The following is a 25,225-nucleotide window of genomic DNA, read 5'->3' as shown; positions in this document are numbered from 1 at the left end:
TGCTTTGCTCTCCATACATTTGTATCGTTCTTTGATGAATTTATGTTCCCTGAACATCTTCCACTATTAGGAAAGCACTACAACCCTCGTCTCTTCTTTCGAAGCTCCCACTTCACTATTTCCAGGATGACCGAGTGCAGTGGACAGTCGACATTCGCACGAGCTCACTCTGTGGTCACATGGGTTTGCACCACTGTCCCTCTAGTGCCAAGTTTAGGACCTCAGAACCTTCCTCTGCAGGCAATGACATTACGATCCTTTCAGCTGTTTTCATTTAACAGCCTCCGGCTCATTTCTTTTCTATAGGAGGGATCCAAACTAAATGGAAACCTAAGACAATTCCAAAAAAGTTAACACTATTTGCCCACTGCTAGAATATTATGAATCATTTCCATTCCTTTGTAGGTAAAGATCAATACAGTAGTTTTTTCCTGAGACATTATTAATCTCTTATAAAAATAACATCGATCTAAACTATTGATTGTTTGGTTAAAATCGTCTTGTAGCTCTTGCTGTACCTTTACAGCTCCAAGCCTTCCCACTGCAACGAGACTCACGGTTCGTCAGGGAACATCTGTAACTTTCAGTCGCATAAAATATATGAGAATACACTGTACTTATAAAATCAGATAAACCTTTTCCAGGTATAGAAGTCAAAAGAATAATTATTACAAGAAATTGCGTGGATACCAGAAATGCCTGTTGTATTGTGCCATCTTCGTTTATTCCTTCCAGTTCTCAAAAACTAAGTTAAACATGCACCACAATCTTTCCCACTATAAGCAGATTGTACTTGCTGTATTCCAACAAGCATTTCAGAAAATTATTGCTATAAGCAACAGTGACTGGTTTAGGAAGCCAACGGTATCAGTGCTGATATCAGCTGTTATTAACTGATTCTCCTCTGAGAACTGATAGCTGGTGGAAAAGATGCTAGTTGGTGGTTAGCACAGTTGTCAGCAATTATTTTAGTCTATTTCCAGGCAAGGATGCTTCGAATGTTGACAGACGACAATTCACTCAATGTCTTACACTTGCTAGGCATGGATGCAGCATCTGTCACAGTTTGTCTTTTGGGCTGCAGGTTGAACTTTCTCGTGACAAAAACATAGTAATATACAAAACAAGAGGAGACAACACCGTAGTATGCCCCAACATCTTTTGACTGTATATCAGGACTCTGCCATACATTCAAATTCAAAATAACTTTAGCGTTGCAAATTTTCATAGTCTGGTTTCCCAGAGGCAATCCGTAAGTGTGCATTAGTAATGGCTGCCCATAACCCAGAGTAGCATAGCAGTTTGTCAACAAATGGCCTAACACTTATTTATGAGGTTCCAGCGACGTGACGTTCCAGGGGGTGTTTATGAAATGTACACTTATTAAAACGTTATTTTAACACTGTTCTGAACATTTTAAGACTGTAAATAGAAAGTTTATTTTGCATCTCTTCAACTGCAGCAAAAGTTCTATCATACCACATCTCAAAATCTGAGTCCGATTTTCTTCTTCGTCAGAGGTACTGATGCGTAGCATTTCTCTCTCTCTCTCTCTCTCTCTCTCTCTCTCTCTCACCCCCCATATATATATATATATATATATATATATATATATATATATATATATATATAATGGTTAGTCCTTTGAGTGTTATTTCCCGTGTAATAATGTATTTTATAGATACAAATTTCTAAATTCAAAACATTTCAGATATACCGTTACTTATAGCCTGAAAAATACTATCAACAAAAGTAACACTGCCATCTCCAATGTGTACTTAAAAGCAGAAGTTTATATTACTTTCTAACTTAATTCAGATGTTAACTTAAAACAACTGTTGTGTTTTTATGCAGAATACAGTTGTCCTGGTAAATATCTGGGCACTGCATATGGATAAAGACCACTGGGGTGATCCCAAAGTGTATAGACCAGAGCGTTTCATTACTGAAACTGGTCAGCTTAGAGAGGATGATGCATTCTTACCATTTGGTCTTGGTGAGTTATTGATAATGTGATGAGTAATGATAAGGTAATTTGTGATCAATATCTGACAGCTTCGATTTCTCTTTCAGGTCGTCGTCAGTGTTTGGGACAGAATATGGCAAAATGTTGTTTATTTCAGATATTTACCGGAATCCTGCAAAACTTTCAACTTCTTCCAGCTAATGGTACTGACCTGAGTTTCTCTACTCTACACCAAAACCATTTGACATCATTTTCAAATCTCGGTAATTTTGCAAAGCTAAAAAAATATAATCATTGTCATTATTGCAACTACAAATAAAATGTAATTGGTCAACATGTCTTACTGAATTGAAACTGAAGTGACAATGCTCCTTAAAACGAAAGTTCTTAACTTATCTCCAGACTGCCATATCATCACTCCCAATTTTTCTTCTTTGCATTTGTGAGAATGTATAGCGGTGTTCAAAGAAAATTATGGAAAGGACAGATGTAGTTTGTAAAAACTTGGTTATATATGAACAAGAATATCAGGGTTTTCATGTCACTGGTTGTCAATTTATGAACTATTATTCTTAACTAACAATTAAATTCTAATTTAGTTTTTAATGTTTTTCAATCATGTACTTTGTAATTAAATATGTATATCAGCACCCAAATAAGTGCATCCATTTACTTATGACAGTGTCAGTAATAATTGCTTGATACGGTATTATGTTAGGTAAATGATTATGCAGTAGTGGGTGGACTTATTTTGCACATGTGTTGTTTTTCATTAGCAATTAATTCACAGTGTATACTTATTTCATTAAAATGCTGTATTTAGAACACTTATAACCCTGCAAACAGAAACTTGTTTCTTGTGAAACACCTTACAGACTAATTTACTTGGACAGATAATAGGATCAAATCAGGTTGTAGCATCATATGATAATGTCTACACAACACATAATATCAACTACGTGATAACAAGAGATTTTTATGGAAGAGTAATTCATTTTCCTTAAAAATTTTGCTATCATAGCAAAAATACCATGTGCAAGGAATCCTCTGAATAACTCATCAACAAACTTGAAACTAAGTTTTGATGCCCATTGTTACTGTCAATAGCTCTTCAGAGTTTCAGCCATCTATAGTCGTGGCTAAAATTTTGAATCATTTTACATTATCGTGAGTCTTACACCCTGAAGACTTTCTTACATCCAGAATAATGAATTTACCGAAATGTTTGATATTGATTTCATTGTAGCATTTGACACTCATCCTGTTTTACGGAACTGCACATAGATGAACAGTTATCCTTAATGGGAATCCCATATTCAACAATGGAAGCGAAAATGAACAGTTGCAGTACCTAAACTATGTATACAGGGTATTTCAAAACTCAGTAGCAAAATTTTGGGAATGAATTCCTCTTATAACAACAAGAAGAAAAAAACTGTATCAAAAGGCTGCATCAACGTGGGTCCAAAAACGCAAAGTTACAGAGTTATTCGAGCGTGTAACTGTTGTACAGTGCACGTTGATAAGTGCTGTTTGCCAGATGCAAGTACATGACGATGGTTTCAAGTGTCACACCACTAATCAAGTTGAGAATAAACTTGATATGAGCCTGAATATCTTTCACCCTGCGCAGATGGGGTACAGCGAGCGCCAGTGAAATCCATAGCCGTGGGGATATTTGTGGTTAGTAATTATGGTATGCAGTCTGCTATGAAGTGGCACATAAGTATTAGGAATGTTAAATGTCTCTATAACCAAGAGAAAATGTGTGTATGGAATGGTTTGTAATGGCCTGTGCCCATGATGGAAATGTACACCAAACAAGAGCTCGCGACCATGCATTATATGTTTGGTTTAGTGGATGGCTTTGCACTGGCGGCTCATCACTTGTACCACGGACCTTGCCCATTGCGCAGATTGCCAGATCGAAAGGCATTTGGAGGAATTCCTCGCCCCTCCCCCTCTCTGTGCATACATAAGTTTGTTCACACGTCCACCAGGCAGCGGTGAGAGAGAAATCTGCCGCACAGGACAATCTGGGGATGTTTACGTGAAAACATGCCGTATCCATACCATCTGAGCGTTTACAAGCCTTGTGTCCAGGATATTATCCTCTAATAATAGTATTCTGCCTGCTTCCTACAGAAATTTGTTTTGACGATCAGCTTTGCAGCTGGTTTTTATTCACAGATGAAGTGACGTTGAGAAGAGACGGAATGCATAAGTTGCATAAATAGCACGCGTAGGCTCATACAAATCCCCTTGGAACTATCCAATCGTCTTACCAAAAGAGGTTCTCCATTAACATCTGGGCAGTCATTGTTGACGATTGCTTGTTGGAACCCGACGTTCTTCCAGGGAGATTTAGCGGATAGGACAATACAGATTTCTTGAATATTGCATTGCCTGATTATTTAGACATGTATTTTGTATCCTTTATACAACTATATTTGATACAGAATGGTGTTCTCACATATTTCACTCTATCTGCCAGAGAGCACCTGAATACAGACTGAAGCTATATATAATACATCAACAATCGAAACAACTGCTACACCCATTTCTGCAGATGTACGACTCATCCGTTGCGCCCCCGAACGCCAGTTTCAAACAGGTTCTCTGCTGAGCATCTTCTGCGTAGGAAATCAGCACTAAGTTTTGCCAAGAATAATTTTATTGTGCTATAGGTCTTAGCTCATAACTGACAGTAGACCATGTAGTTATGACGAAATAAATCTCTGGTGAACAGCATGGTATGAGCGTGCATAGGACACAACATTTCGGCAATCGACCACGTTGCCATCATCATGTGCGCTAATGTACTGACCGGTGGTGGGCCGGCGCCATGTATTTATAGGACAATCCCCCTCCCCCTTAGGCGTTTCCTATGAGTTTGTGCGGCCCGCGTCCCGCGAGCCGTCCAGGTACAGCGTCCGTTTTCCCGCCGTCTGGGCGCTGCGTCCTAGGTCTTCTCGTTCAGGGCGGTCTGCCGGCGTCGCTCTCGTTATTCTTCCCTCCTCCCCCGAAGTCGGTACACTCTGGGAAATATCCTTTTTCTTCTTAATTCGGGTGATCGCGGGTTCTCACGCCTTGCTAAGGATGTAACGACTGTCACGATTTAGTTGTGGCTCTCTTACTCTGATCTCCATAGCTTCTTTGATGACACAGTCCCAGTATTTGGAAGTCTGTGTCAGGACTTTGGTTTGGTCATAATCCATGCTGTGGAGTTCCGACAGGCAATGCTCAGCAATTGCCGACTTACTGGGCTGTTGCAGTCTAATGTGCCGTTGATGTTCTCGGCATCGGTCCTCAATGGTACGAATGGTCTGTCCTGTTTGTATACACTACCGCATTGGCAAGGTATCTGATAAACCCCTGATTTACGTAGACCAAGGGTGTACTTGAAACTACCAAGAAGGCTCTTGGTTTTGCTTGGACGACGGAAGATGGTTTTCACTTGGTGTTTACGTAAAATGCATCCAATTTTTCTGGGTAAGGCCCCACAAAACGGAATAATAGCCAAGGCCGCCTCCTCCTGAGGTTCATCCTCGGTTTCCGCCGGTACTGCAGGTGTGGGATGTAAATCCTTCCGAATTTGCCCTTCCTTGTAACCGTTCCACCGAAACACAGTCCTTAGATGGTCCAATTCGTGTTGGAGACTGTCCCTGTCGGAGATGGTGTGAGCTCTGTGTACAAGAGTTTTGAGCACGCCATTCTTTTGTGCTGGGTGGTGGCAGCTATCCGCATGTAGGTACAAATCGGTGTGCATCTTCTTCCTATACACGGTGTGGCCCAAAGTGCCTTCAGCTCGTCTTCTAATCAAATCAGCTCGTCTTCTAATCAAGACATCTAGGAAAGGGAGCATCCCAGCCGCTTCGATCTCCATGGTGAACTTAATATTCTCGTGTCTGGAGTCGAGATGTGTGAGGAAGTCTGCCAATTTATCTCTTGCATGGGGCCAGATAACGAAGGTACTATCCACATACCTAAAGAAACAGGTGGGTTTTAGATGGGCTGATTCAAGAGTTTCCTCCTCGAAATGTTCCATTTACATACACCCCTGGAAATTGAAATAAGAACACCGTGAATTCATTGTCCCAGGAAGGGGAAACTTTATTGACTTATTCCTGGGGTCAGATACATCACATGATCACACTGACAGAACCACAGGCACATAGGCAAAGGCAACAGAGCATGCACAATGTCGGCACTAGGACAGTGTATATCCACCTTTCGCAGCAATGCAGGCTGCTATTCTCCCATGGAGACGATCGTAGAGATGCTGGATGTAGTCCTGTTGACTTACACCTTCTAGAGCACGTTGGGTGGCACGGGATACATGCGGACGTGCATTGTCCTGTTGGAAAAGCAAGTTCCCTTGCCGGTCTAGGAATGGTATAATGATGGGTTCGATGACGGTTTGGATGTACCGTGCACTATACAGTGTCCCCTCGACGATCACCAGAGGTGTACGGCCAGTGTAGGAGATCGCTCCCCACACCATGATGCCGGGTGTTGGCCCTGTGTGCCTCGGTCGTATGCAGTCCTAATTGTGGCGCTCACCTGCACGGCGTCAAACACGCATACGACCATCCTTGGCACCAAGGCAGAAGCGACTCTCATCGCTGAAGACGACACGTCTCCAATCGTCCCTCCATTCACTCCTGTCGCGACACCACGAGGCGGGCTGCATGATGTTGGGGCGTGAGCGGAAGACGGCCTAACGGTGTGCGGGACCGTAGCCCAGCTTCATGGAGACGGTTGCGAATGGTCCTCGCCGATACCCCAGGAGCAACAGTGTCCCTAATTTGCTGGGAAGTGGCGGTGCGGTCCCCTACGGCACTGTGTAGGATCCTACGGTCTTGGCGTGCATCCGTGCGGTCCGGTCCCAGGTCGACGGGCAATTGTACCTTCCGCCGACCACTGGCGACAACATGGAGACCTCCCGCCCCAAGTGTTGAGCAATTCGGCCTCCCGCATGCCCACTATCCGCCCTCGCTCAAAGTCCGTTAACTGCACATACGGTTCACGTCCACGCTGTCGCGGCATGCTACCAGTGTTAAAGACTGCGATGGAGCTCCGTATGCCACGGCACACTGGCTGACACTGACGGCGGCGGTGCACAAATGCTGCGCAGCTAGTGCCATTCGATGGCCAACACCGCGGTTCCTGGTGTGTCCGCTGTGCCGTGCGTGTAATCATTGCTTGTACAGCCCTCTCGCAGTGTCCAGAGCAAGTATGGTGGGTCTGACACACCGGTGTCAATGTGTTCTTTTTTCCATTTCCAGGAGTGTATTTGCGACGAGGGTGCGAGTGGACTCCCCATGGCTACCCCTTCTGTCTGCTCGTAGTATTAACCGTCAAATAAGAAGTAAGTTGATGTCAGAACACGTCTGAAAAGGTTGGTAGTCTCTTCGTCAAATTTCTGGCTGATGCGTTCCAAGGATTGTTGTACTGGAACTTTAGTGAATACCACGTCAAAGCTCACCACTTATGTAAGATTCCTTAAGCCCAAGGTTGTTGATGCGTCCCCGGAAATCCACGGAGTTACGGATATGGTGTGTACATCTCCCAACGTAAGCGCTAAGCAGTTGTTTGAGGTACTTGGCGAGAAGGTACGTTGGGACACCAGTGTTGCTGACAAAGAGACGTAACGGAATCGATTCCTTGTGCACCTTCGGCAATCCGTAAAGTCTAGGAGGAACAGCAGCCCTCGGGTGTAGCTTCTTGGTAATCTCGTCAGGAAAGCCGGAATCCTTGAGAAGCGCCAGAATCTTCCCTCGAACCTCTTGGAAGGATCGGTGTCAATCTTGCGGTATGCGCTGTCACCAAGTAGGCCTCGCATCTTCTCAGCATAATCTTGTCAGGATAGGATCACTGTTGCGTTGTCCTTGTCTGCAGGTAATATAACTATGTCTGGATCTTCTCTTAGCTCCCGTATGGCGGCCCTCTCCCTGTAGGAGATGTTCGGTTTCATCAGCTTTGTTTTGGTTAGAGCTCTGCAGGTTTCGCAACGAACTTCTTCAGCAGCTTCAGGTGGAGGTCGAGCAGCTGTTTGTTCCACTGTGCTAATGATGTAAGCAATGGGTACATCTTTAGGAGTCGGAGCGAAATTTAATCCTTTCTTAAGAACCGAAATAGCGTAATCATCCAGTTTCTTGTTAGTGAGAGTGATGATGGTCATTCCGCTGCCATCAGAAGGTTGTTTCTCCAAGATACGTTCAATCTTGGGTGCCTGTCGTTCGGCTGACTTCCTCTGGGTCGAGTCCGCTTTGGCTCATGTGACACCATCAACCCACCGGTAGTGATAATATACTGATCCATTTGCAAAACTTCTACAATTCCTTAGTTCTGAGCGAGTTTAATAATGTTGCAAGGAAAAGAATGTCTGTCGTTGCATATATCACCACTCTAAATGGGTGGAGCATAAACGCATCAACTTTCGCTAGGCTTCTACTATTCTACTATCAGCGTTCACAAAATTGCTTTTTATTGTTACTTAAAAGTTGCAATTGCGTTTTCCATCGCTAAATAGGTAAACTGTTTGCATAAAAAGTGCGCAATAACCCGCCTTACCAACAATTAATTTTATATGATCATTCCACTTCAAATCGTTCCACACGCATGCTCCCAGATATTTTACAGAAGTAACTGTTACCAGTGTTTGTTCCGTTATCATATAATCATACAATAAAGGATCCTTCATTCTATGTATTTGCAATACATTACATTTGTCTATGTTAAGGTCAGTTGCCACTCCCTGCACCAAGTGCCTACCCGCTGCAGATCTTCATGCATTCCGCTACAATTTTCTAAAGCTGCAACTTCTCTGTATACTACAGCATCATACGCGAAAAGCTGCATGGAACTTCCGATACTATCTACTAGGTCATGCTGTGTTCTGTTTGCTAAAAACTCTTCAATCCAGCCACACAGCTGGTCTTATATTCCTAGGCTCTTACTTTGTTTATCAGGCGACAGTGCGGAACTGTATCGAACGCCTTCCGGAAGTCAAGGAAAATAGCATCTACCTGGGAGCCTGTATCTAATATTTTCTGGGTCTCATGAACAAACAAAGCGAGTTGGGTCTCACACGATCGCTGTTTCCGGAATCCATGTTGATTCCTACAGATTAGATTCCGGGTTTACAGAAACGATATGATACATGAGCAAAAAACATGTTCTAAAATTTTACAACAGATCGACGTCAGAGATATAGGTCTATAGTTTTGCGCATCTGCTCGACGACCCTTCTTGAAGCCTGGGACTACGTGTGCACTTTTCCAATCATTTGGTACCTTCCATTCCTTTAGAGACTTGCGGTACACGACTGTTAGAAGGAGGGCAATTTCTTTCGCATACTCTGTGTAGAATGGAATTGGAGACAGCGTCTGGCCCAGTGGACTTTCCTCTGTAGAGTGATTCCAGTTGCTTTTCTATTCCATCGCGACATCCTTTTACACTCCTGGAAATTGAAATAAGAACACTGTGAATTCATTGTCCCAGGAAGGGGAAACTTTATTGACACATTCCTGGGGTCAGATAAATCACATGATCACACTGACAGAACCACAGGCACATAGACACAGGCAACAGAGCATGCACAACGTCGCCACTAGTACAGTGTATATCCACCTTTCGCAGCAATGCAGGCTGCTATTCTCCCATGGAGACGATTGTAGAGATGCTGGATGTAGTCCTGTGGAACGGCTTGCCATGCCATTTCCACCTGGCGCCTCAGTTGGACCAGCGTTCGTGCTGGACGTGCAGACCGCGTGAGACGACGCTTCATCCAGACCCAAACATGCTCAATGGGGAACAGATCCGGAGATCTTGCTGGCCAGGGTAGTTGACTTACACCTTCTAGAGCACGTTGGGTGGCACGGGATACATGCGGACGTGCATTGTCCTGTTGGAACAGCAAGTTCCCTTGCCGGTCTAGGAATGGTAGAACGATGGGTTCGATGACGGTTTGGATGTACAGTGCACTATTCAGTGTCCCCTCGACGATCACCAGAGGTGTACGGCCAGTGTAGGAGATCGCTCCCCACACCATGATGCCGAGTGTTGGCCCTATGTGCCTCGGTCGTATGCAGTCCTGATTGTGGCGCTCACCTGCACGGCGCCAAACACGCATACAACCATCATTGACACCAAGGCAGAAGCGACTCTCATCGCTGAAGGCGACACGTCTCGATTCGTCCCTCCATTCACGCCTGTCGCGACACCACTGGAGGCGGGCTGCACGATGTTGGGGCGTGAGCGGAAGACGGCCTAACGGTGTGCGGGACCGTAGCCCAGCTTCATGGAGACGGTTGCGAATGATCCTCGCCGATACCCCAGGAGCAACAGTGTCCCTAATTTGCTGGGAAGTGGCGGTGCGGTCCCCTACGGCACTGCGTAGGATCCTACGGTCTTGGCGTGCACCCGTGCGTCGCTGCAGTCCGGTCCCAGGTGGACGGTCACGTGCACCTTCCGCCGACCACTGGCGACAACATCGATGTACTGTGGAGACCTCTCGCCCCACGTGTTGAGCAATTCGGCGGTACGTCCACCCGGCCTCCCGCATGCCCACTATACGCCCTCGCTCAAAGTCCGTCAACTGCACATACGGTTCACGTCCACGCTGTCGCGGCATGCTACCAGTGTTAAAGACTGCGATGGAGCTCCGTATGCCACGTCAAACTGGCTGACACTGACGGCGGCGGTGCACGAATGCTGCGCAGCTAGCGCCATTCGACGGCCAACACCGCGGTTCCTGGTGTGTCCGCTGTGGCGTGCGTGTGATCATTGCTTGTACAGCCCTCTCGCAGTGTCCAGAGCAAGTATGGTGGGTCTGACACACCGGTGTCAATGTGTTCTTTTTTCCATTTCCATGAGTGTATTTCGTACGACCGTGTTCTGCACGGAAGATGGCATCCCAATCAACGGACAACCACGCCAACGATGTCAGGTACGTATCAAATGGAGTAGTGTCTGCCGGGTAGTTCCACATCCGTAATCGTTGTGTACAGAGCCAAAGACTGTGCAGTATGGCACAGAAAGACGCCTACCGGACTCTATACGCTGGAGGGCCATGGGAAGACTGGAAGAAGGGCAGTCGCAGACTAATGTGACCTGATGGCTTAATGCGCATCATTCTGTTGTTTTTCGGATGTGGCAACATTTTATAAAGACCGAAACTGTACCCCGAAGACCAGTGCAGAACCGACTACGTGTGACATCGCAAGAGAGGACCGTCTGACCTCGCACCACCCACTGCACGTGTATCGAGGCAAATGGTGTGCAGAAGGCTTCAGCAGTCACCTTTATTGTCAGAGACCTGCTGCATGTCCACCTGTGACGTCTCTTCACAAACGGGAACGTCTAGAGTGGGTGTCATCAACATGCGACCTGGACGGTCGAAGAGTAGCCCAATGTTGTTTTCACAGATGAGTGCCTATTTAATCTGGACAGTGATTCTCGACGGATTCGCATCTGGATGGAACGCGGAACACGATTTCGGGGCCCGAACATTGTGGAAAGAGAACGATATCGAGGAGCATCGCTAATGACGTGGTCAGAGAATATGTTTACCACTCGAGCCGCTCTTCATGAAATTGTACGGGTGAATCGACAAGGTTTAACTGCTGTCGGGTATCGTGATGAGATCTTGGGAACTAAACTGCGGTTGTTGCGAGGTGCTGGGAGCCCAAACTTTGTACTGATGGACGATAATGCTCGTCCTCCTAGAGCTCGGTTGGTTGATGTTTTCCTGGAAGTGGAAGATACTGCACGCAAGTCTCTCCCGATTTGAATCCCATAGAGCGTGTCTGGGATGCACTAAGGAGACGGCTTGAACCATGTCAGCATGCACCAAGCACTCTCCAAGTCTGCGGGCAGCTCTCCAGGAAGAAATGGCGTTATTGCCTCAACATAGCACTGATGACATCATTCGCAGCATACCCTGTCATCTTCAGCCCTGTATTGGTGCCAGTGATGGTCACACTCCATACTGAGCACATTGACCAATTGTCGGAATTTGCGTGAAAATCCGTTAAGTTGGGAAAAAGAAGAACATTTTTGTCTACCGTTATGCATACTGCAGTTGTTCACATTCTGTATTCGTTACACTGTTTCTACTTTACCATTACTTGCTTGTTTGTTTTGTACAACAATAAACACAACCCTGCAAAATTTCCGTTTGTTGCTTGAATTTTGGACACCAGTGTATTTACGAAAAGTGTACTACTCTCACTTGCTCGGAAACTTCCTTGTGATAATAAAACTGCTGTAGATGTAAACAAAAGTCAACATATGGTAAGTGCACCAGAAAGCAATGTGGGTACTCAGCACTCAGCAGAGCCCGTTCCACGATGGACGGCTGACATTAAAGCAGTTGGTTGTCAATCGATCCACAAGTTCGTTCATCGTGTAAAACGGGCATTAAACATCCCGGGCAACGCCGGGTACTGCAGCTAGTAAGACATATTTTTCAAACGTTATACCATTGAAACTTCACTGCCGCCCGCCTGGCCTTTCAGGCCAGAAGCAGTTCTGTCCATTAAGAGCTGCTAATTGCGACATCCCGCCACTTTTCCAGCCTCTCTGCTGAGTTAACTGGTAGACGCACGCCACCGTTTGGGCAATAGCTAGCGCGGGAGCAGTATCACATGTGCGACCATTGAAGAGTCTTGGTGGGCAGAGTACAGCCGCTTCAATCTCTTCGTATGCAGCCTTTGAACAGAGCACACGCTCTAGGAATTCACACTTCAGACAAGGCCGATGGCCTACCGGTACCTTTCACGTTCCCTACACCTCTTTATTTAGGCCACAACTCCTAGACTGACAGTCTGCCTTCGCCTCCTCCCCACTTCCCATTCACCAATTTCACTCTGCGTCCTGTGTGATGTTGCAAACGGTTCATGTCGCTGTGAAATCAGTAGACATGAGGCTGTTTACATGATCGTACTTCAGCCTCTTAACCCTAGGAGTCATTCAGCGAATTCCGTGATTATTTCCATCAGTTTAGTTTAGTGAAGAATTTTTGTATGCGCCATGTATCTAACTTAGTTCCTTCTCAGCTTTCTCGTGTCTTAGTGATGCCAAGGGATGATGTGCTATTATGTTGACCCAATTACACCATCTGAAAATCGTGTACGGGAGACTGTTGTGCATTGCAACACTTTGCAGGCATTCGTCTGTAACTGGAAGTATAATAAAGTATCATAAATTTTCTTATTCAGTTTTTAAATGGTAGACTTCACTTTTAATGCGCTGCTATCTTTTTCTGTAATTACAAGAACTGCTCCAGGAAAGTGGGGTTATTTCCAAATGTGAAAAGATGTTGCAAGGAACAACATGGTACTGTGCCTAGGAATATATATTCTATCGAAATTTAAAAGTCCAGAATGAGATTTTCACTCTGCAGCGGAGTGTGCGCTGATATGAAATTTAAAAGTGTTGTACTCGAGAAAATCTCGTTAGTAGTGCGTTTAATAGTCTATAGTCACATACATAATTAATCAGTAAGTGGAATCAAAACAAGTAAAAGTGTTATCCAAAACCCATTAAAAGTCAAACACATTCTGAAATGGACGCTGCTGGAAAATAACACAGATTTCCGTTCTCAAGATAGATGACGTAGTTAATATATGAGAGAAACTTAGTTCTTTTGAAATATCATATGTTCCATAGTAAAAGATTGGCTTCCGTTTCAAGGTACAAGACAGTGCGCGACTGACGAAGCATGCTTTAACCATCCACACGTTACATAACTAGTTGAAAAATGTACAGAATATTAGTCACAATCAATTCTGCAATTGAAAAATTAAAAATATCTCCCATATAGCTTTAATATGCAGATTCCAGTCACATTAACGTGACCCCCCCCCCTCCCCTACGTTCGACGTCAACGTGTAATAACCGCTCTCAGACGGCACGTGGAGCACTAGCAGTGAAGGGGGGGAGGGGGGGGGGGGGAAATCGATCAACAAAAGTATGCATCTATCTTGTGGATCATGTCTACCACTAAATGCAGTTTCTTTTTCCTCGCAACGATGGGATCTGCTAAAAGGACAATGCAAGCTGTCGCACAGCTGGCAGTGCATGTGCATGGTACGAAGAGCACCACGATGAGTTTATCGTACTCTCTTGACCACCAAACTCCCAAAATTTAACCACAACTGAGAACCAGTAGGACCACCTCGATCCAGCTGTCCGCGCTATGGATCCTCAACAGAGCAATGGAGTCGGTATGGCTCTGGATCCCTGTCGGTGCCCTCCAGAACCTCTTCGACTCTCTTCCCCCACGTCTCGCAGCGGTCCACACTGTGAAAGGTAGTTATTCAGGCCTTTAACATGCAGTCACATTAATTTGACTGGATAATGTATGTTTGGACACTTGCTGTTCAAGTTATCGTTTACATCCTGTACATTACATCCACCTGCAACCTTCAAAAGTTCAAAGAGAGTATTGCAGTGCACATTACCAAAAGGTTTCGCAAAACTATATATAAATGCTATAAACGTAAATTTGCGTTTCCTTAACCGATCTTCTAAGGTAATTCGTGGAGTGAGCATTGCCTCGCGTGTTCCTACATTTCACCGGAATCCGAAGTGACCTTCCTCGAGGTAGGTTTCTGCCAGTTTTTCCGATTATCTATTGAGCATTCCTGTCAACCGTCACTTATTAAATCGAAAGTTCAGTAATATTGACATGTATGTGCATGTGCTTTCTTTGTAATTGGAATTATTGTATTCTTTGTAAGTCTGAGGTTATTTCACCTGTCTCATTCCTTCGCCCCAGCCCACAATTCTCCTACTATTTTTCTTTCTCATCCCTTTCCTATTCTCGAATTCCCGTCCTCCATGATAATTACATGTTCCTTACATTTAACTATCTGAATAATTCCCTTTATGTCATCATACATTCTTTCGAAGTCTTCGTCACTTGTAGAGCTAGTTGACATGTAATTTTGTACTAATGTGTTGGATTTTTGCTTTGTCTCTATCAAGGATACGATAATCCGTTCATTACGTAGTTCATAGTAGCTTACCCGCATTCGAATTTCCTTATTTTTAGTTAGACCTACTACAGCAATACCGCTATTTGAGTTCTTATTTATAGTCCTGTACTCACATGATCAGAAAAATGGTTCAAATGGCTCTAAGCACTATGGGAGTTAACATCGGAGGTCATCAGTCACCTAGACTTAGAACTACGTAAACCTAACTAACCTAAGGACACCACACACTTCAATGCCCGAGGCAGGATTCGAACCTGAAACCGTAGCAGCAGCGCGGTTCCGGACTGAAGCGCCTAGAACCGGTCGGCCACAGCGGCCGGCCATTACCAGAAGTTTTGTTCTTCCTGCTAACGCACTTCACTAATTTCCACTACGTCCAACATTCCTCTATCCACTTCTCTTTTTAAGTTCTTTAACGTTCCTATCCCATTAAGCTTCGACCTGTAAAATGCCTGTGTTTTTTTTTTTCCCTGATGATGATATCCTCCTGAGTAGTTTCCACTCATTATTCGAGTTGGGAACTGTTTTACCTCCGGAATCTTTTGCCGAAGACGATGTCGTCATTGTGTAACCATACAGTAGAGCTTTATGCCCTCGGTAAATGGTGCGGCTGTAGTTTCCCTTTGCTTTCTGACTTTCGCAGTACCAGTACATCGAGGCCATGTTGACTAACGTTACAAGGCCAGATCAGATCGTTGCCCCTGCAAGTACTGAAACAACTGCTGACCTTCTTCAAGAAGCACATTTTTGTCTGTCCTCTTCACAAATACACCTGTGTTGTGACTGCAACTACATCTCTGCTAATTCTGTCGTTGAAGCCCCCAAGACAACCCATGTCGAAAAGGTCCATGGTTTCATGGGGGTGAGTGTAACATGTACACTCCAGTAATTTCCGCAAAACTACAAATGAACCGTCAACCAAGTAACTTAGTTCAAATGGTTCAAATGGCTCGGAGCACTATGGGACTTATCTTCTAAGGTCATCAGTCCCCTAGAACTCAGAACTACTTAAACCTAACTAACCTAAGGACATCACACACATCCATGCCCGAGGTAGGATCCGAACCTGCGACCGTAGCGGTTGCACGGTTCCAGACTGTAGCGCCTAGAACCGCTCGGCCATTCCGGCCGGCTAGTAACTTAGTATTTTCATCTCTGGGGAGTTAGCCATTATTTTCACTTAGGTCAGAGTTAATCACAATTATTATTGCCACTCGTAACACTTTGACTGCTGCTTTTGTCATCTTCTTTTTACTGTTTCTTCTCGCATGCTTCATAACTAGTGGAACTCTGACGTCCGGTTAACGACACGGTCTTTATGGAGCTCGGATATAACAAGACTGGTGATGGAAATAGCAAGTGTTCTTCCACCGAAAACTTACATCAGGATGGTCGAATGGTGTCTTACCACTGCACCACGTCGTTCTGTGGTTGTCTGTTACGTCACAAAGATTTATCGTGCTATGTAACTTCAGGTGTGTAGTACTGTTCCAGTGCACTTTCAGATATAGTATTGCAGGGTCACATCTTCTTCGGTGAACCATATATGTGCTTGAGGTAAACGACGTGGCCGGTTAGTAAATTAATATGCCTCCACCGAGTTTGACAAGACACAGTTTAAGTCTGTTTGAGAAGATATCATTGACTTGACGAACCTTATCAGAAGTGTCCCAGTCTACTTACCAAGCACCACCCACCAGCTCTTTAGTCCGCTCTTATTGCTAATTCCGACAGTAGACTCTGAAATTTGACTAGCTCACATTTTCAAGCCAACAAACTACCTCTTGACGGTAATTCGTATGAGACAAACCACCAAATATGACTAGTAACAAATGTATTGGAGTGGTTTCAAAAGCTCCACTTAGCCGGCCGCAGCATCACATTCCTTTGCGCCCTGCTTGGTGTTTTACTAAATCTAACCGAAACAAATCCTGAAGCACCAAATGTAATATTATGCACATTTCTTTTTTTAATTTTTTAAGCTCATACTCGTATGTTGCATAAGTCTCTTTCCTGAGGATACGTGAAATAACAATGGGATACCTGGGGGGTACTGCATGTTTCCCGTAACCGACTGGTCGTGATCCTGTGTAATGAAAGTTTCCTAGTCGACTCTATGTACGTTGCCTTTGCTTCTATGATCGCATGCTACCTGCAGTGTCTTCAGTGTCCTAACTGAAAGATATATTGATGGAAATAGTAACTATACGACAAATATGCCCACTTAAAGAACAGAAACGTAAGAAGGAAACCAACACCGTGGCTAACTTAAGAACTAAAGCAGCTCATGAGTCTCAGAGACCTTCCATATAGTGCATACAAACAGCGCCCCGGGCCTGAGGATCATATTACTTTCAAGCAGAAGCGCGGCAGAGTCAGCAGAGTCAGTCAAGCTGTGAGAAATGTAAAACTCAGTCAAGAGCAGACATTAACCGTCAACAGAAAAAGACCAGCTGTCCTATGAAAAAAAACCTACACGATCTTACTATAGGCAAAGAAAGAGCTACAGCTGGTAACCATTGTCACAGCCTGTGAACTGAACAGGTACTATACCTTACCTACAACGACTGCTGGATCACAAACGAAGTAACATTCATAAATTACTTCATAGTGGTAAACGATTGCAGCCACAAAAAATTCTATCTACAGTCAGTTCCACAAGAAAGTGTACGGCATAATTTTAAATGTAAAGTCCGCAACGATGTCTCTGGTAGTTGTCTGGAATCTGTAATGAATGTGTTTTGCACAGTGTATAGATAAAGAGTGTGAGAGCTGAATGTTATGGTTTGTCAGTCACAGTTTAAAATGAGTGCAAAATATCTGAAGCGTCACCCGGGAATGTTCCTTGTAAATCATTCAAAGGGACCAAAGATTTCATATGGAGCTGTTGCTGAAGTTCTTAGAAAGTCAAAAACATTCATTTCGAAGTGGGTCAAACGATATTTAGAGGTTGGAAACCTCTAAATACCGGAGAGAGGGCTAAGGTACCAAGTTATAATCTATAATCGAGGCGACAGGATTAACTATTAGGTAATTGTGCAATTAATAATAACATGTACTTTCACGTAGACATATGTTTATTATAGTGTCTTTTATTTCATACAGATAACGGGGTACACTTTTTCGTGGGACTGGCTATAAAACTTGTTAGTTGCAACACGACCAAAAGGGCCATCGTGCGTATAAGATCGGCGTCTACTTAACACAATGGCATCACTCTACAAATAATGAAGCTTATTATTGACTCACTACTGCTCACTATTACAAATATCTTCAAACACTTCTTAGCCAAAAGCGTTTTCCCTGAGGCCTCGAAACAGAAACTAGTTAAGCCACTACCTAAACAGAACTCTGCCGCAGCACTTTCTGATTACCGACCTATTTGCATTCTTGCTGCACAGTCCAAGACCTCACAAAATATAGTCCACAACCAGCTAATAAGCTGTCTAACTACAAACAGTTTATTAGACGAATACCAGTCAGGTTCATGAGCTCACTCGAAGTGTAAGTGGTTGTGAAACCATACTTGACCTCTTAGCAACAAAAACCAATAATACTGGACAAATAGGCAGTATCATGACGAATACAGGGATTGGCAGTTACTGCTAGGCTGAATACCGTAACACCCACAACCATCAAAACGAAACGCAAATTACATCTATTTAAAAAAGCCGATTAAAATGATCTTAATGCATTGTTAAGAGACAGTCTTCACTTCTTCCGATCTGATCATGTAAGCGTAGAAAAAAATGTGGAATGATTTCAAAGAGATAACATCGACGTCAGCTGAGAGATATATACCACATAAATTAATAAGAGATGGTACTGATCCACCATGGTACACAAAACGGGTCAGATCGCTGCTGCAGAAGCATGCCAAATTTAAAAGAATACAAAGTCCCCAAGATTGGCAAAGTTTTGCAGAAGTTCTAAATTTAGCACGTACTTCAATACGAGATGCTTTTAATAATTTCTACGACGAAACTCTGTCTAGGAATCTGGCGGAAAACCCAAACAGATTCTGATCATACATACAGCACACCAGTGGCAAGACGCAATCAATATCATCACTGCGCGACAACAACGGTGAAGTCACTGATGGCAGCGCCACTAAAGCAGAGTTATTTAACACGGTTTTCCGAAGTTCCTTCACCAAAGAAGACGACGTAAATATTCCTGAATTCCAATCAAGAACAACTGCCAAGATGAGAAACATAGAAGTAGATATCCTCGGTGTAGCAAAGCAGCTTACATCAAATTTTGAAGGCAAGGCCTCTGGTCCAGATAGTAAACCACTCAGGTTCCTTCAGAGTATGCTGATACAATAGCTCAGTATTTAGCAATTACATACAATCGCTAGCTAACAGAAAGATCCGTACATAAGGACTGGAAAATTGCTCAAGTCACACCAATACCCAAAATGGGAAATAGAAGTAATCCACCCATATCACTAACGTCGATTTGCAGTAGGGTTTTGGAACATGTACTGTGTTCGAACATTTTGACGTACCTCGAAGAAAACGATTTATAGACACATAGTCAGCACGGATTCAGAAAATATCGTCCTTGTGAAACACAACCAGCTCTTTATGCTCATGAAGTAATGAGCGTTAACGACAGGGTATGTCAAATTGATTCCATATTTTTGAGCTTCCGACACCGTTCCTCACAAGCGTCTTCTAACCGAACTGCGTGACTATGGAATATCGCCTCAGTTGTGCGACTGGATTCGTAATTTCCTGTCAGAAAGATGACAGTTCGTAGTAAAAGACGGAAATTCATCGAGTAAAACAGAAGCAATATCCGGCGTTCCCCAAGAAAGTATTATAGGCCCTCTATTGTTCCTGATCTACGTACATTAATAACATAGGAGACAATCGGAGTGGCCGTGTTAGATTGTTTGCAGATGATGCTGTCATTTACCGTCTTGTAAGGTCATCAGAGGACCAAAACGAATCGCAACATGATTTAGATAAGATATATGTATGCTGCGAAAAGTGGCAGTTGTCCCTGAATAAAGAAAAGTATGAAGTTATTCACATGAGTACTAAAACAAATACGCTGAATTTTTATTACGCGATAAGTCACACAAATCTGAAGGCTGTAATTCAACTAAATACTTAGGAATTAAAATTACAAATAACCTAAATTATAACGATCACATAGATAATGTGGGTAGTGCAAACCAGAGACTGTGATTCACTGGCACAACACTTAGAAAATGCAACAGGTCTACTAAAGAGACTGCTTACACCACGCTTGTCTGCCCAAGTCTGGATTATTGAAATACGGTGTGGAATCCGCATCAGGTGGGACTGACGGATTACATCGAAAAAGTTCAAAGAAGGGCAGTTCGTCATGTATTATTGCGAAATATGGGACATAGTGCCACAGACATGATACGTGAATTGGAGTGACAGTCATTAAAACCAAGGCGTTTTTCGTTGGCGACGGTATCTTCTCATGAAATTTCAATCACTAGTTTTCTCCTCTGATAGCGAAAACATTCTGTTGGCACCCATCTACATGGGTAGAAATGATCATCAAGGTAAAATAAGAGAAATCAGGGCTCGCACAGAAAAATTTAAAATTAGGCAAAGGTCCCGAGTTCTAGTCTCGGTCGGGCACACAGTTTTAATCTGCCAGGAAGTTTCATATCAGCGCACACTCCGCTGCAGAGTGAAAATCTCATTCTGAAAATTTAAGAGCTAGTTTGTCCCACGCGCCGTTCGAGAGTCGAACGCTAGAGAAACAGCTCTAAGGTTGAAATGAACAATATAGATAGCCTGAAAAAAATCACACAGCCCTCTAACTGGAGAGGTATCAAGAATGGTGTCCCACAGGGTTCAGTTTTGTGTCCCTTATTGTTCTTAATATGTATTAATGCCTTGCCACTCTGTGTTCATGAAGATGCAAAGCAAGTTCTTTCTGCTGATGATACAAGTATACTAATCACACCCAAGAAACAAGAATCAGCTGAGGAAATTGTAAATAATGTCTGAAAATTATTAAGTGGTTCTCTGCAAATGGACTCTCACTAAATTTTGAGAACACACAGTTTATACCATTCTCTACAGTAAATGGCATAACACGACTGATAAATGTAGACTATGACCAGAAGTCTGTTGCTAAGGCAGGATATTCAAAATTTCTGGGTTTATGCACTAGTGAGAAATTAAATTGGAAGAAACACATCGATGATGTGCTGGAGTGGTTAGGTTCAGCTACTTCTGCTATTATGGTTACTGCAGATTTTGGTGATAAACATATCAGTAAATTAGCCTAATTTACCTATTTTCATTCACTGTTTTCATATGGCATCATATTTTGTGGCAATTCGTCATTAAGAGAGAAAGTATTCACTGCACAAAAGCGTGTAATCAGAAAAATGTCTGAAGCCCACCCAAGATCACCTTGCAGACATTTATTTAAGGAACTCGGGATAGTCACAGCACCTTCGCAGTACACACATACACTTATGAAATTTGTTATTAATAACTCATCTCAACTCAAAAATAACAGTGAAGTACATAGCTCCAACACTAGAAGAAAGGATGATTTTCACTATTCTGGATTAAATCTCACTTTGGCACAGAAAGGGGTGAATTATGCTGCCACAAAAATCTTTGGTCATTTGCCAACTAGCATTAAAAGTCTGACAGATAGCTAACCAATATTTAAAAGCAAATTAAAAGAATTTCTGAAGGACAACTCCTTCTACTCAATAGATGAATTTTTAGATATGAAGTAGTAACTGTAAAAAAAATAATTAAAAAGAAATTGTAAATTATTTTGTGTAAATAAAACTTATGTTAAAGTTACACGTTCCACATCATTACGAAATGTGGTATTCATGACGTATGGAACCAGTATTAATGTATGCAGGTGGTCATTGAACCCTCTGCCAGGCACTTTATTGTGAATAGCAGAGTAATCACTTAGATGTAGATGTAGAGCTTTCCGTAAACATCACAGCACATCATCCGCCTTAATAAAAGTAACAGATGACCTGAAGCTTGCCATGGATCCATAAGAGGCAGCTATTATATGCTTCTTAGACTTCACCAAAGCCATTGACACTGTCGACCGTGACATCTTACTCTCCAAACTTAGCAGCATAAGTTTCTCGCCAAGTGCACTGCCACGGTTTCACTCATCGCCAGCAATGCTTCATGTCCGGCACCATAAAGTCACGATGGACACAGGTAGCATCAGGCACCCCCGAGGATTCTGTATTAGGTTGTATCTCTTGATGTGTTACCAGTCTTGTCCTATTGCAAATAAACAGGTATGCTGATGACCACCAGTTGTATCTAAGTGCGAAACCTATCAATCTGAAGACAGCTATTGAGAACCTCAGTACCGACCTGTGTGCACTATCAAAATTGGCACAGGATATGGGATTACACCTCAAGCCATTCAAAATCCAAGCAGTACTGATTGGTCATTGTACGCTCGTTAGCCCAAAATATCTGGAATCCTACCACCTTTAACTCTAAATGGGGCAAATAATAACTTCTCTTCTTCAGCAAATAGTCTAGGAGTAATAATAGATGAAACTCTAAATTGGACTTAGGATGGAACTGTTATGTGGAAGAACGCATTAGCGTCTTTCCGTTCCCTGCAAAAAAACAAAAAACTCCTCCCTGTTGATCTGAAAAGGGAACTTGTTCGAACACTTATACTTCCAATTATTGATTACATCGTTGTTATCCAGCAAGGCTTTTCTCAGGCTTGCAGTTGGTTGTGAATGTATGTGCTCGTCGTATCTGTGATGTTCAACTCTGATCACGTTTCACCATCATATGCACAGCCATTCTGGCTGCCTGCAGACAACCGAAGAGATTTCCATAGCCTCTGTCTTCTCTTCTGTTTTTATTACTGAACACCTTACCTCATACACTGAAGCGTCAAAGAAACTGGCATAGACAGTGGGTATTCAAATACAGAGATATGTAAACAGGCAGAATACTACGATGCGACCGGCAACGCCTGTATATGACTACAGTGTTCTGAGGCATCAAGTGATCACCAATTTAGTATTGGAAGGCAGCGTGGAGGGTAAAAATCGTAGAGGGAGACCAAGATATGAATACACTAAACAGATTCAGAAGGGGGTAGGTTGCGGTAGGTACTGGGAGATGAAGAGGCTTGCACAGGATAGAGTAGCATGGAGAGCTGCATCAATCCAGTCTCAGGACTGAAGACCACAACAACAACAACAACATCTAAGAAACTTCCTGGCAGATTAAAACTGTGTGCCCGACCGAGACTCGAACTCGGGACCTTTGCCTTTCGCGGGCATGTGCTCTACCAACTGAGCTACCGAAGCACGACTCACGGCCGGTACTCACAGCTTTACTTCTGCCAGTATCCGTCTCCTACTTTCCAAACTTTACAGAAGCTCTCCTGCGAACCTTGCAGAACTAGCAATCCTAAAAGAAAGGATATTGCGGAGACATGTCTCGTGCTTCGGTAGCTCAGTTGGTAGAGCACTTGCCCGCGAAAGGCAAAGGTCCCGAGTTCGTGTCTCGGTCGGGCACACAGTTTTAATCTGCCAGGAAGTTTCATATCTGCGCACACTCCGCTGCAGAGTGAGAATCTCATTCTGAACAACAGCTAAGTCTATTACCGCTGCTACAATGGCAGGTTATCGAGATTTAAGTGAGTTTGGATGTATTGTTATAGTTAGCGCAGGAGCTATGGGACACAGTATCTCGGACGTAGCGATGAAGCGGAGATTTTCCCTGATGACCATTCCACGAGTGCATCGTGAATATCAGGAATCCGGTAAAGCATCAAATCTCCGACATCGCAGCTGCCGGAAAAAGTGCTGCATGAACGGGACCAACGACGATTGATGAGAATCGTTCAAAGTGATAGAAGAACAAATCTCCAGAAGATTGCTGCAGATTTCAATGCTGGGCCACCAAGAAGTGCCAGCGTGAGAACCATTCAACGAAACATGAGCTTTCGGAGCCGAAGGCACACTAGTGTACCCTTGATGGCAGCACGACAAAAAGCTTTATGACTCGTTTGGTCCCGCCAATATCGATATTTGACTGTTGATGACTAGAAAAATGTTGCCTTGTCGGACGAGTCTCGTTCCAAATTGTATCGAGCGGATGGACGTGCACGGGTAAGGACACAACCACACGAATCGATGGACCCAGCATGTCAGCAGGAGACTGTTCAAGCTGGTGGAGGCTCTGTAATGGTCTGGGGCGTGTGCAGTTGGAGTGATATGAGACCCCTGATAATTCTAGATACGACTCTGACAGGTGACACGTACGTAAGTATCCTGTCTGATCACTTGCATCAGTTCATGTCCATTGTGCATTCCGACGGACTTGGGCAATTCCATCAGAACAATGCGACGCCCCACACGTCCAGAATTGCTGCAGCATGGCTCCAGGAACACTCTTCCGAGTTTAAGCTTTCCACCAGACTCCACAGACACGAACATTATTGAGCATATCTGGGATGCCTTCGAACATGCTGTTCAGAAGAGATCTCCATCCACTCGTACTCTTATTGATTTATGGAGAGCCATGCAGGATTCATGTGTCAGTTCCATCCAGCACTACTTCAGACATTAGTCGAGTCCATACCATGTCGCGTTGCGGTACTTCTGCATGCTCGCGGAGACCCTAAATGATATTAGGCAAGACTAGCAGTTTCTTTGTTGGCTCTTCAATGAAACTCCTCGACCTTAACGGTCTTGGCTGAACAAGACGGCAGAAACACTCTTTCCCATCAGAGCAAAATCCGTTGTGTCTCATTCCATCATTCAGTTACCTTCTAAAACCCAACTCTGGAAAAACCTGTTGCATTATTATTGGGAACTAAATAACATCTCCAGCTTCGGAAGACAGGTAACGGCATACCTTCTAAACCAAGAAGAAGATTACCATTGTCCCTGTACATACTAGCCGGCCGCAATGGCCGAACGGATCTAGGCGCTACAGTCTGGAACCGCGCGACCTCTTCGGTCGCAGGTTCGAATCCTGCCTTGGGCACGGATGTGTGTGATGTCCTTAGGTTATTTAGGTTTAAGTAGTTCTAAGTTCTACGGTACTGATGACCAAAGAAGTTAAGGCCCATAGTGCTCAAGACCATTTGAACCATTTTTGTACATACTTGTTAGCCTTGCTCATTCCTCTTTCCTACCTGATCTTCCTTCTTTCCCAGTACTCTTAGGCGAAGTGATCTTAAGTTTCTTTTTCCCAGTACTTTCTATGTCAGACAACAT

General features: G+C 43.7%; 1 protein-coding gene across 1 annotated transcript in view; it reads left to right on the top strand.

The window, feature by feature from the left end:
* LOC126267721 (methyl farnesoate epoxidase-like) overlaps positions 1-25,225 on the top strand; it is a 165,962-nt gene that overhangs the window by 130,530 nt on the left and 10,207 nt on the right. The window contains exons 8-9 of the mRNA XM_049973023.1: positions 1,855-1,996; positions 2,074-2,229. Of these exons, the coding sequence (XP_049828980.1) occupies positions 1,855-1,996; positions 2,074-2,229 (298 nt within the window). The remainder of the gene's footprint in view (positions 1-1,854; positions 1,997-2,073; positions 2,230-25,225) is intronic.

The sequence above is a fragment of the Schistocerca gregaria genome, chromosome 4 (genome assembly GCF_023897955.1).
Source record: "Schistocerca gregaria isolate iqSchGreg1 chromosome 4, iqSchGreg1.2, whole genome shotgun sequence".
In the NCBI taxonomy this organism is placed as follows: Eukaryota; Metazoa; Arthropoda; class Insecta; order Orthoptera; family Acrididae; genus Schistocerca; species Schistocerca gregaria.
This window is presented reverse-complemented; position numbering and strand designations above follow the sequence as displayed.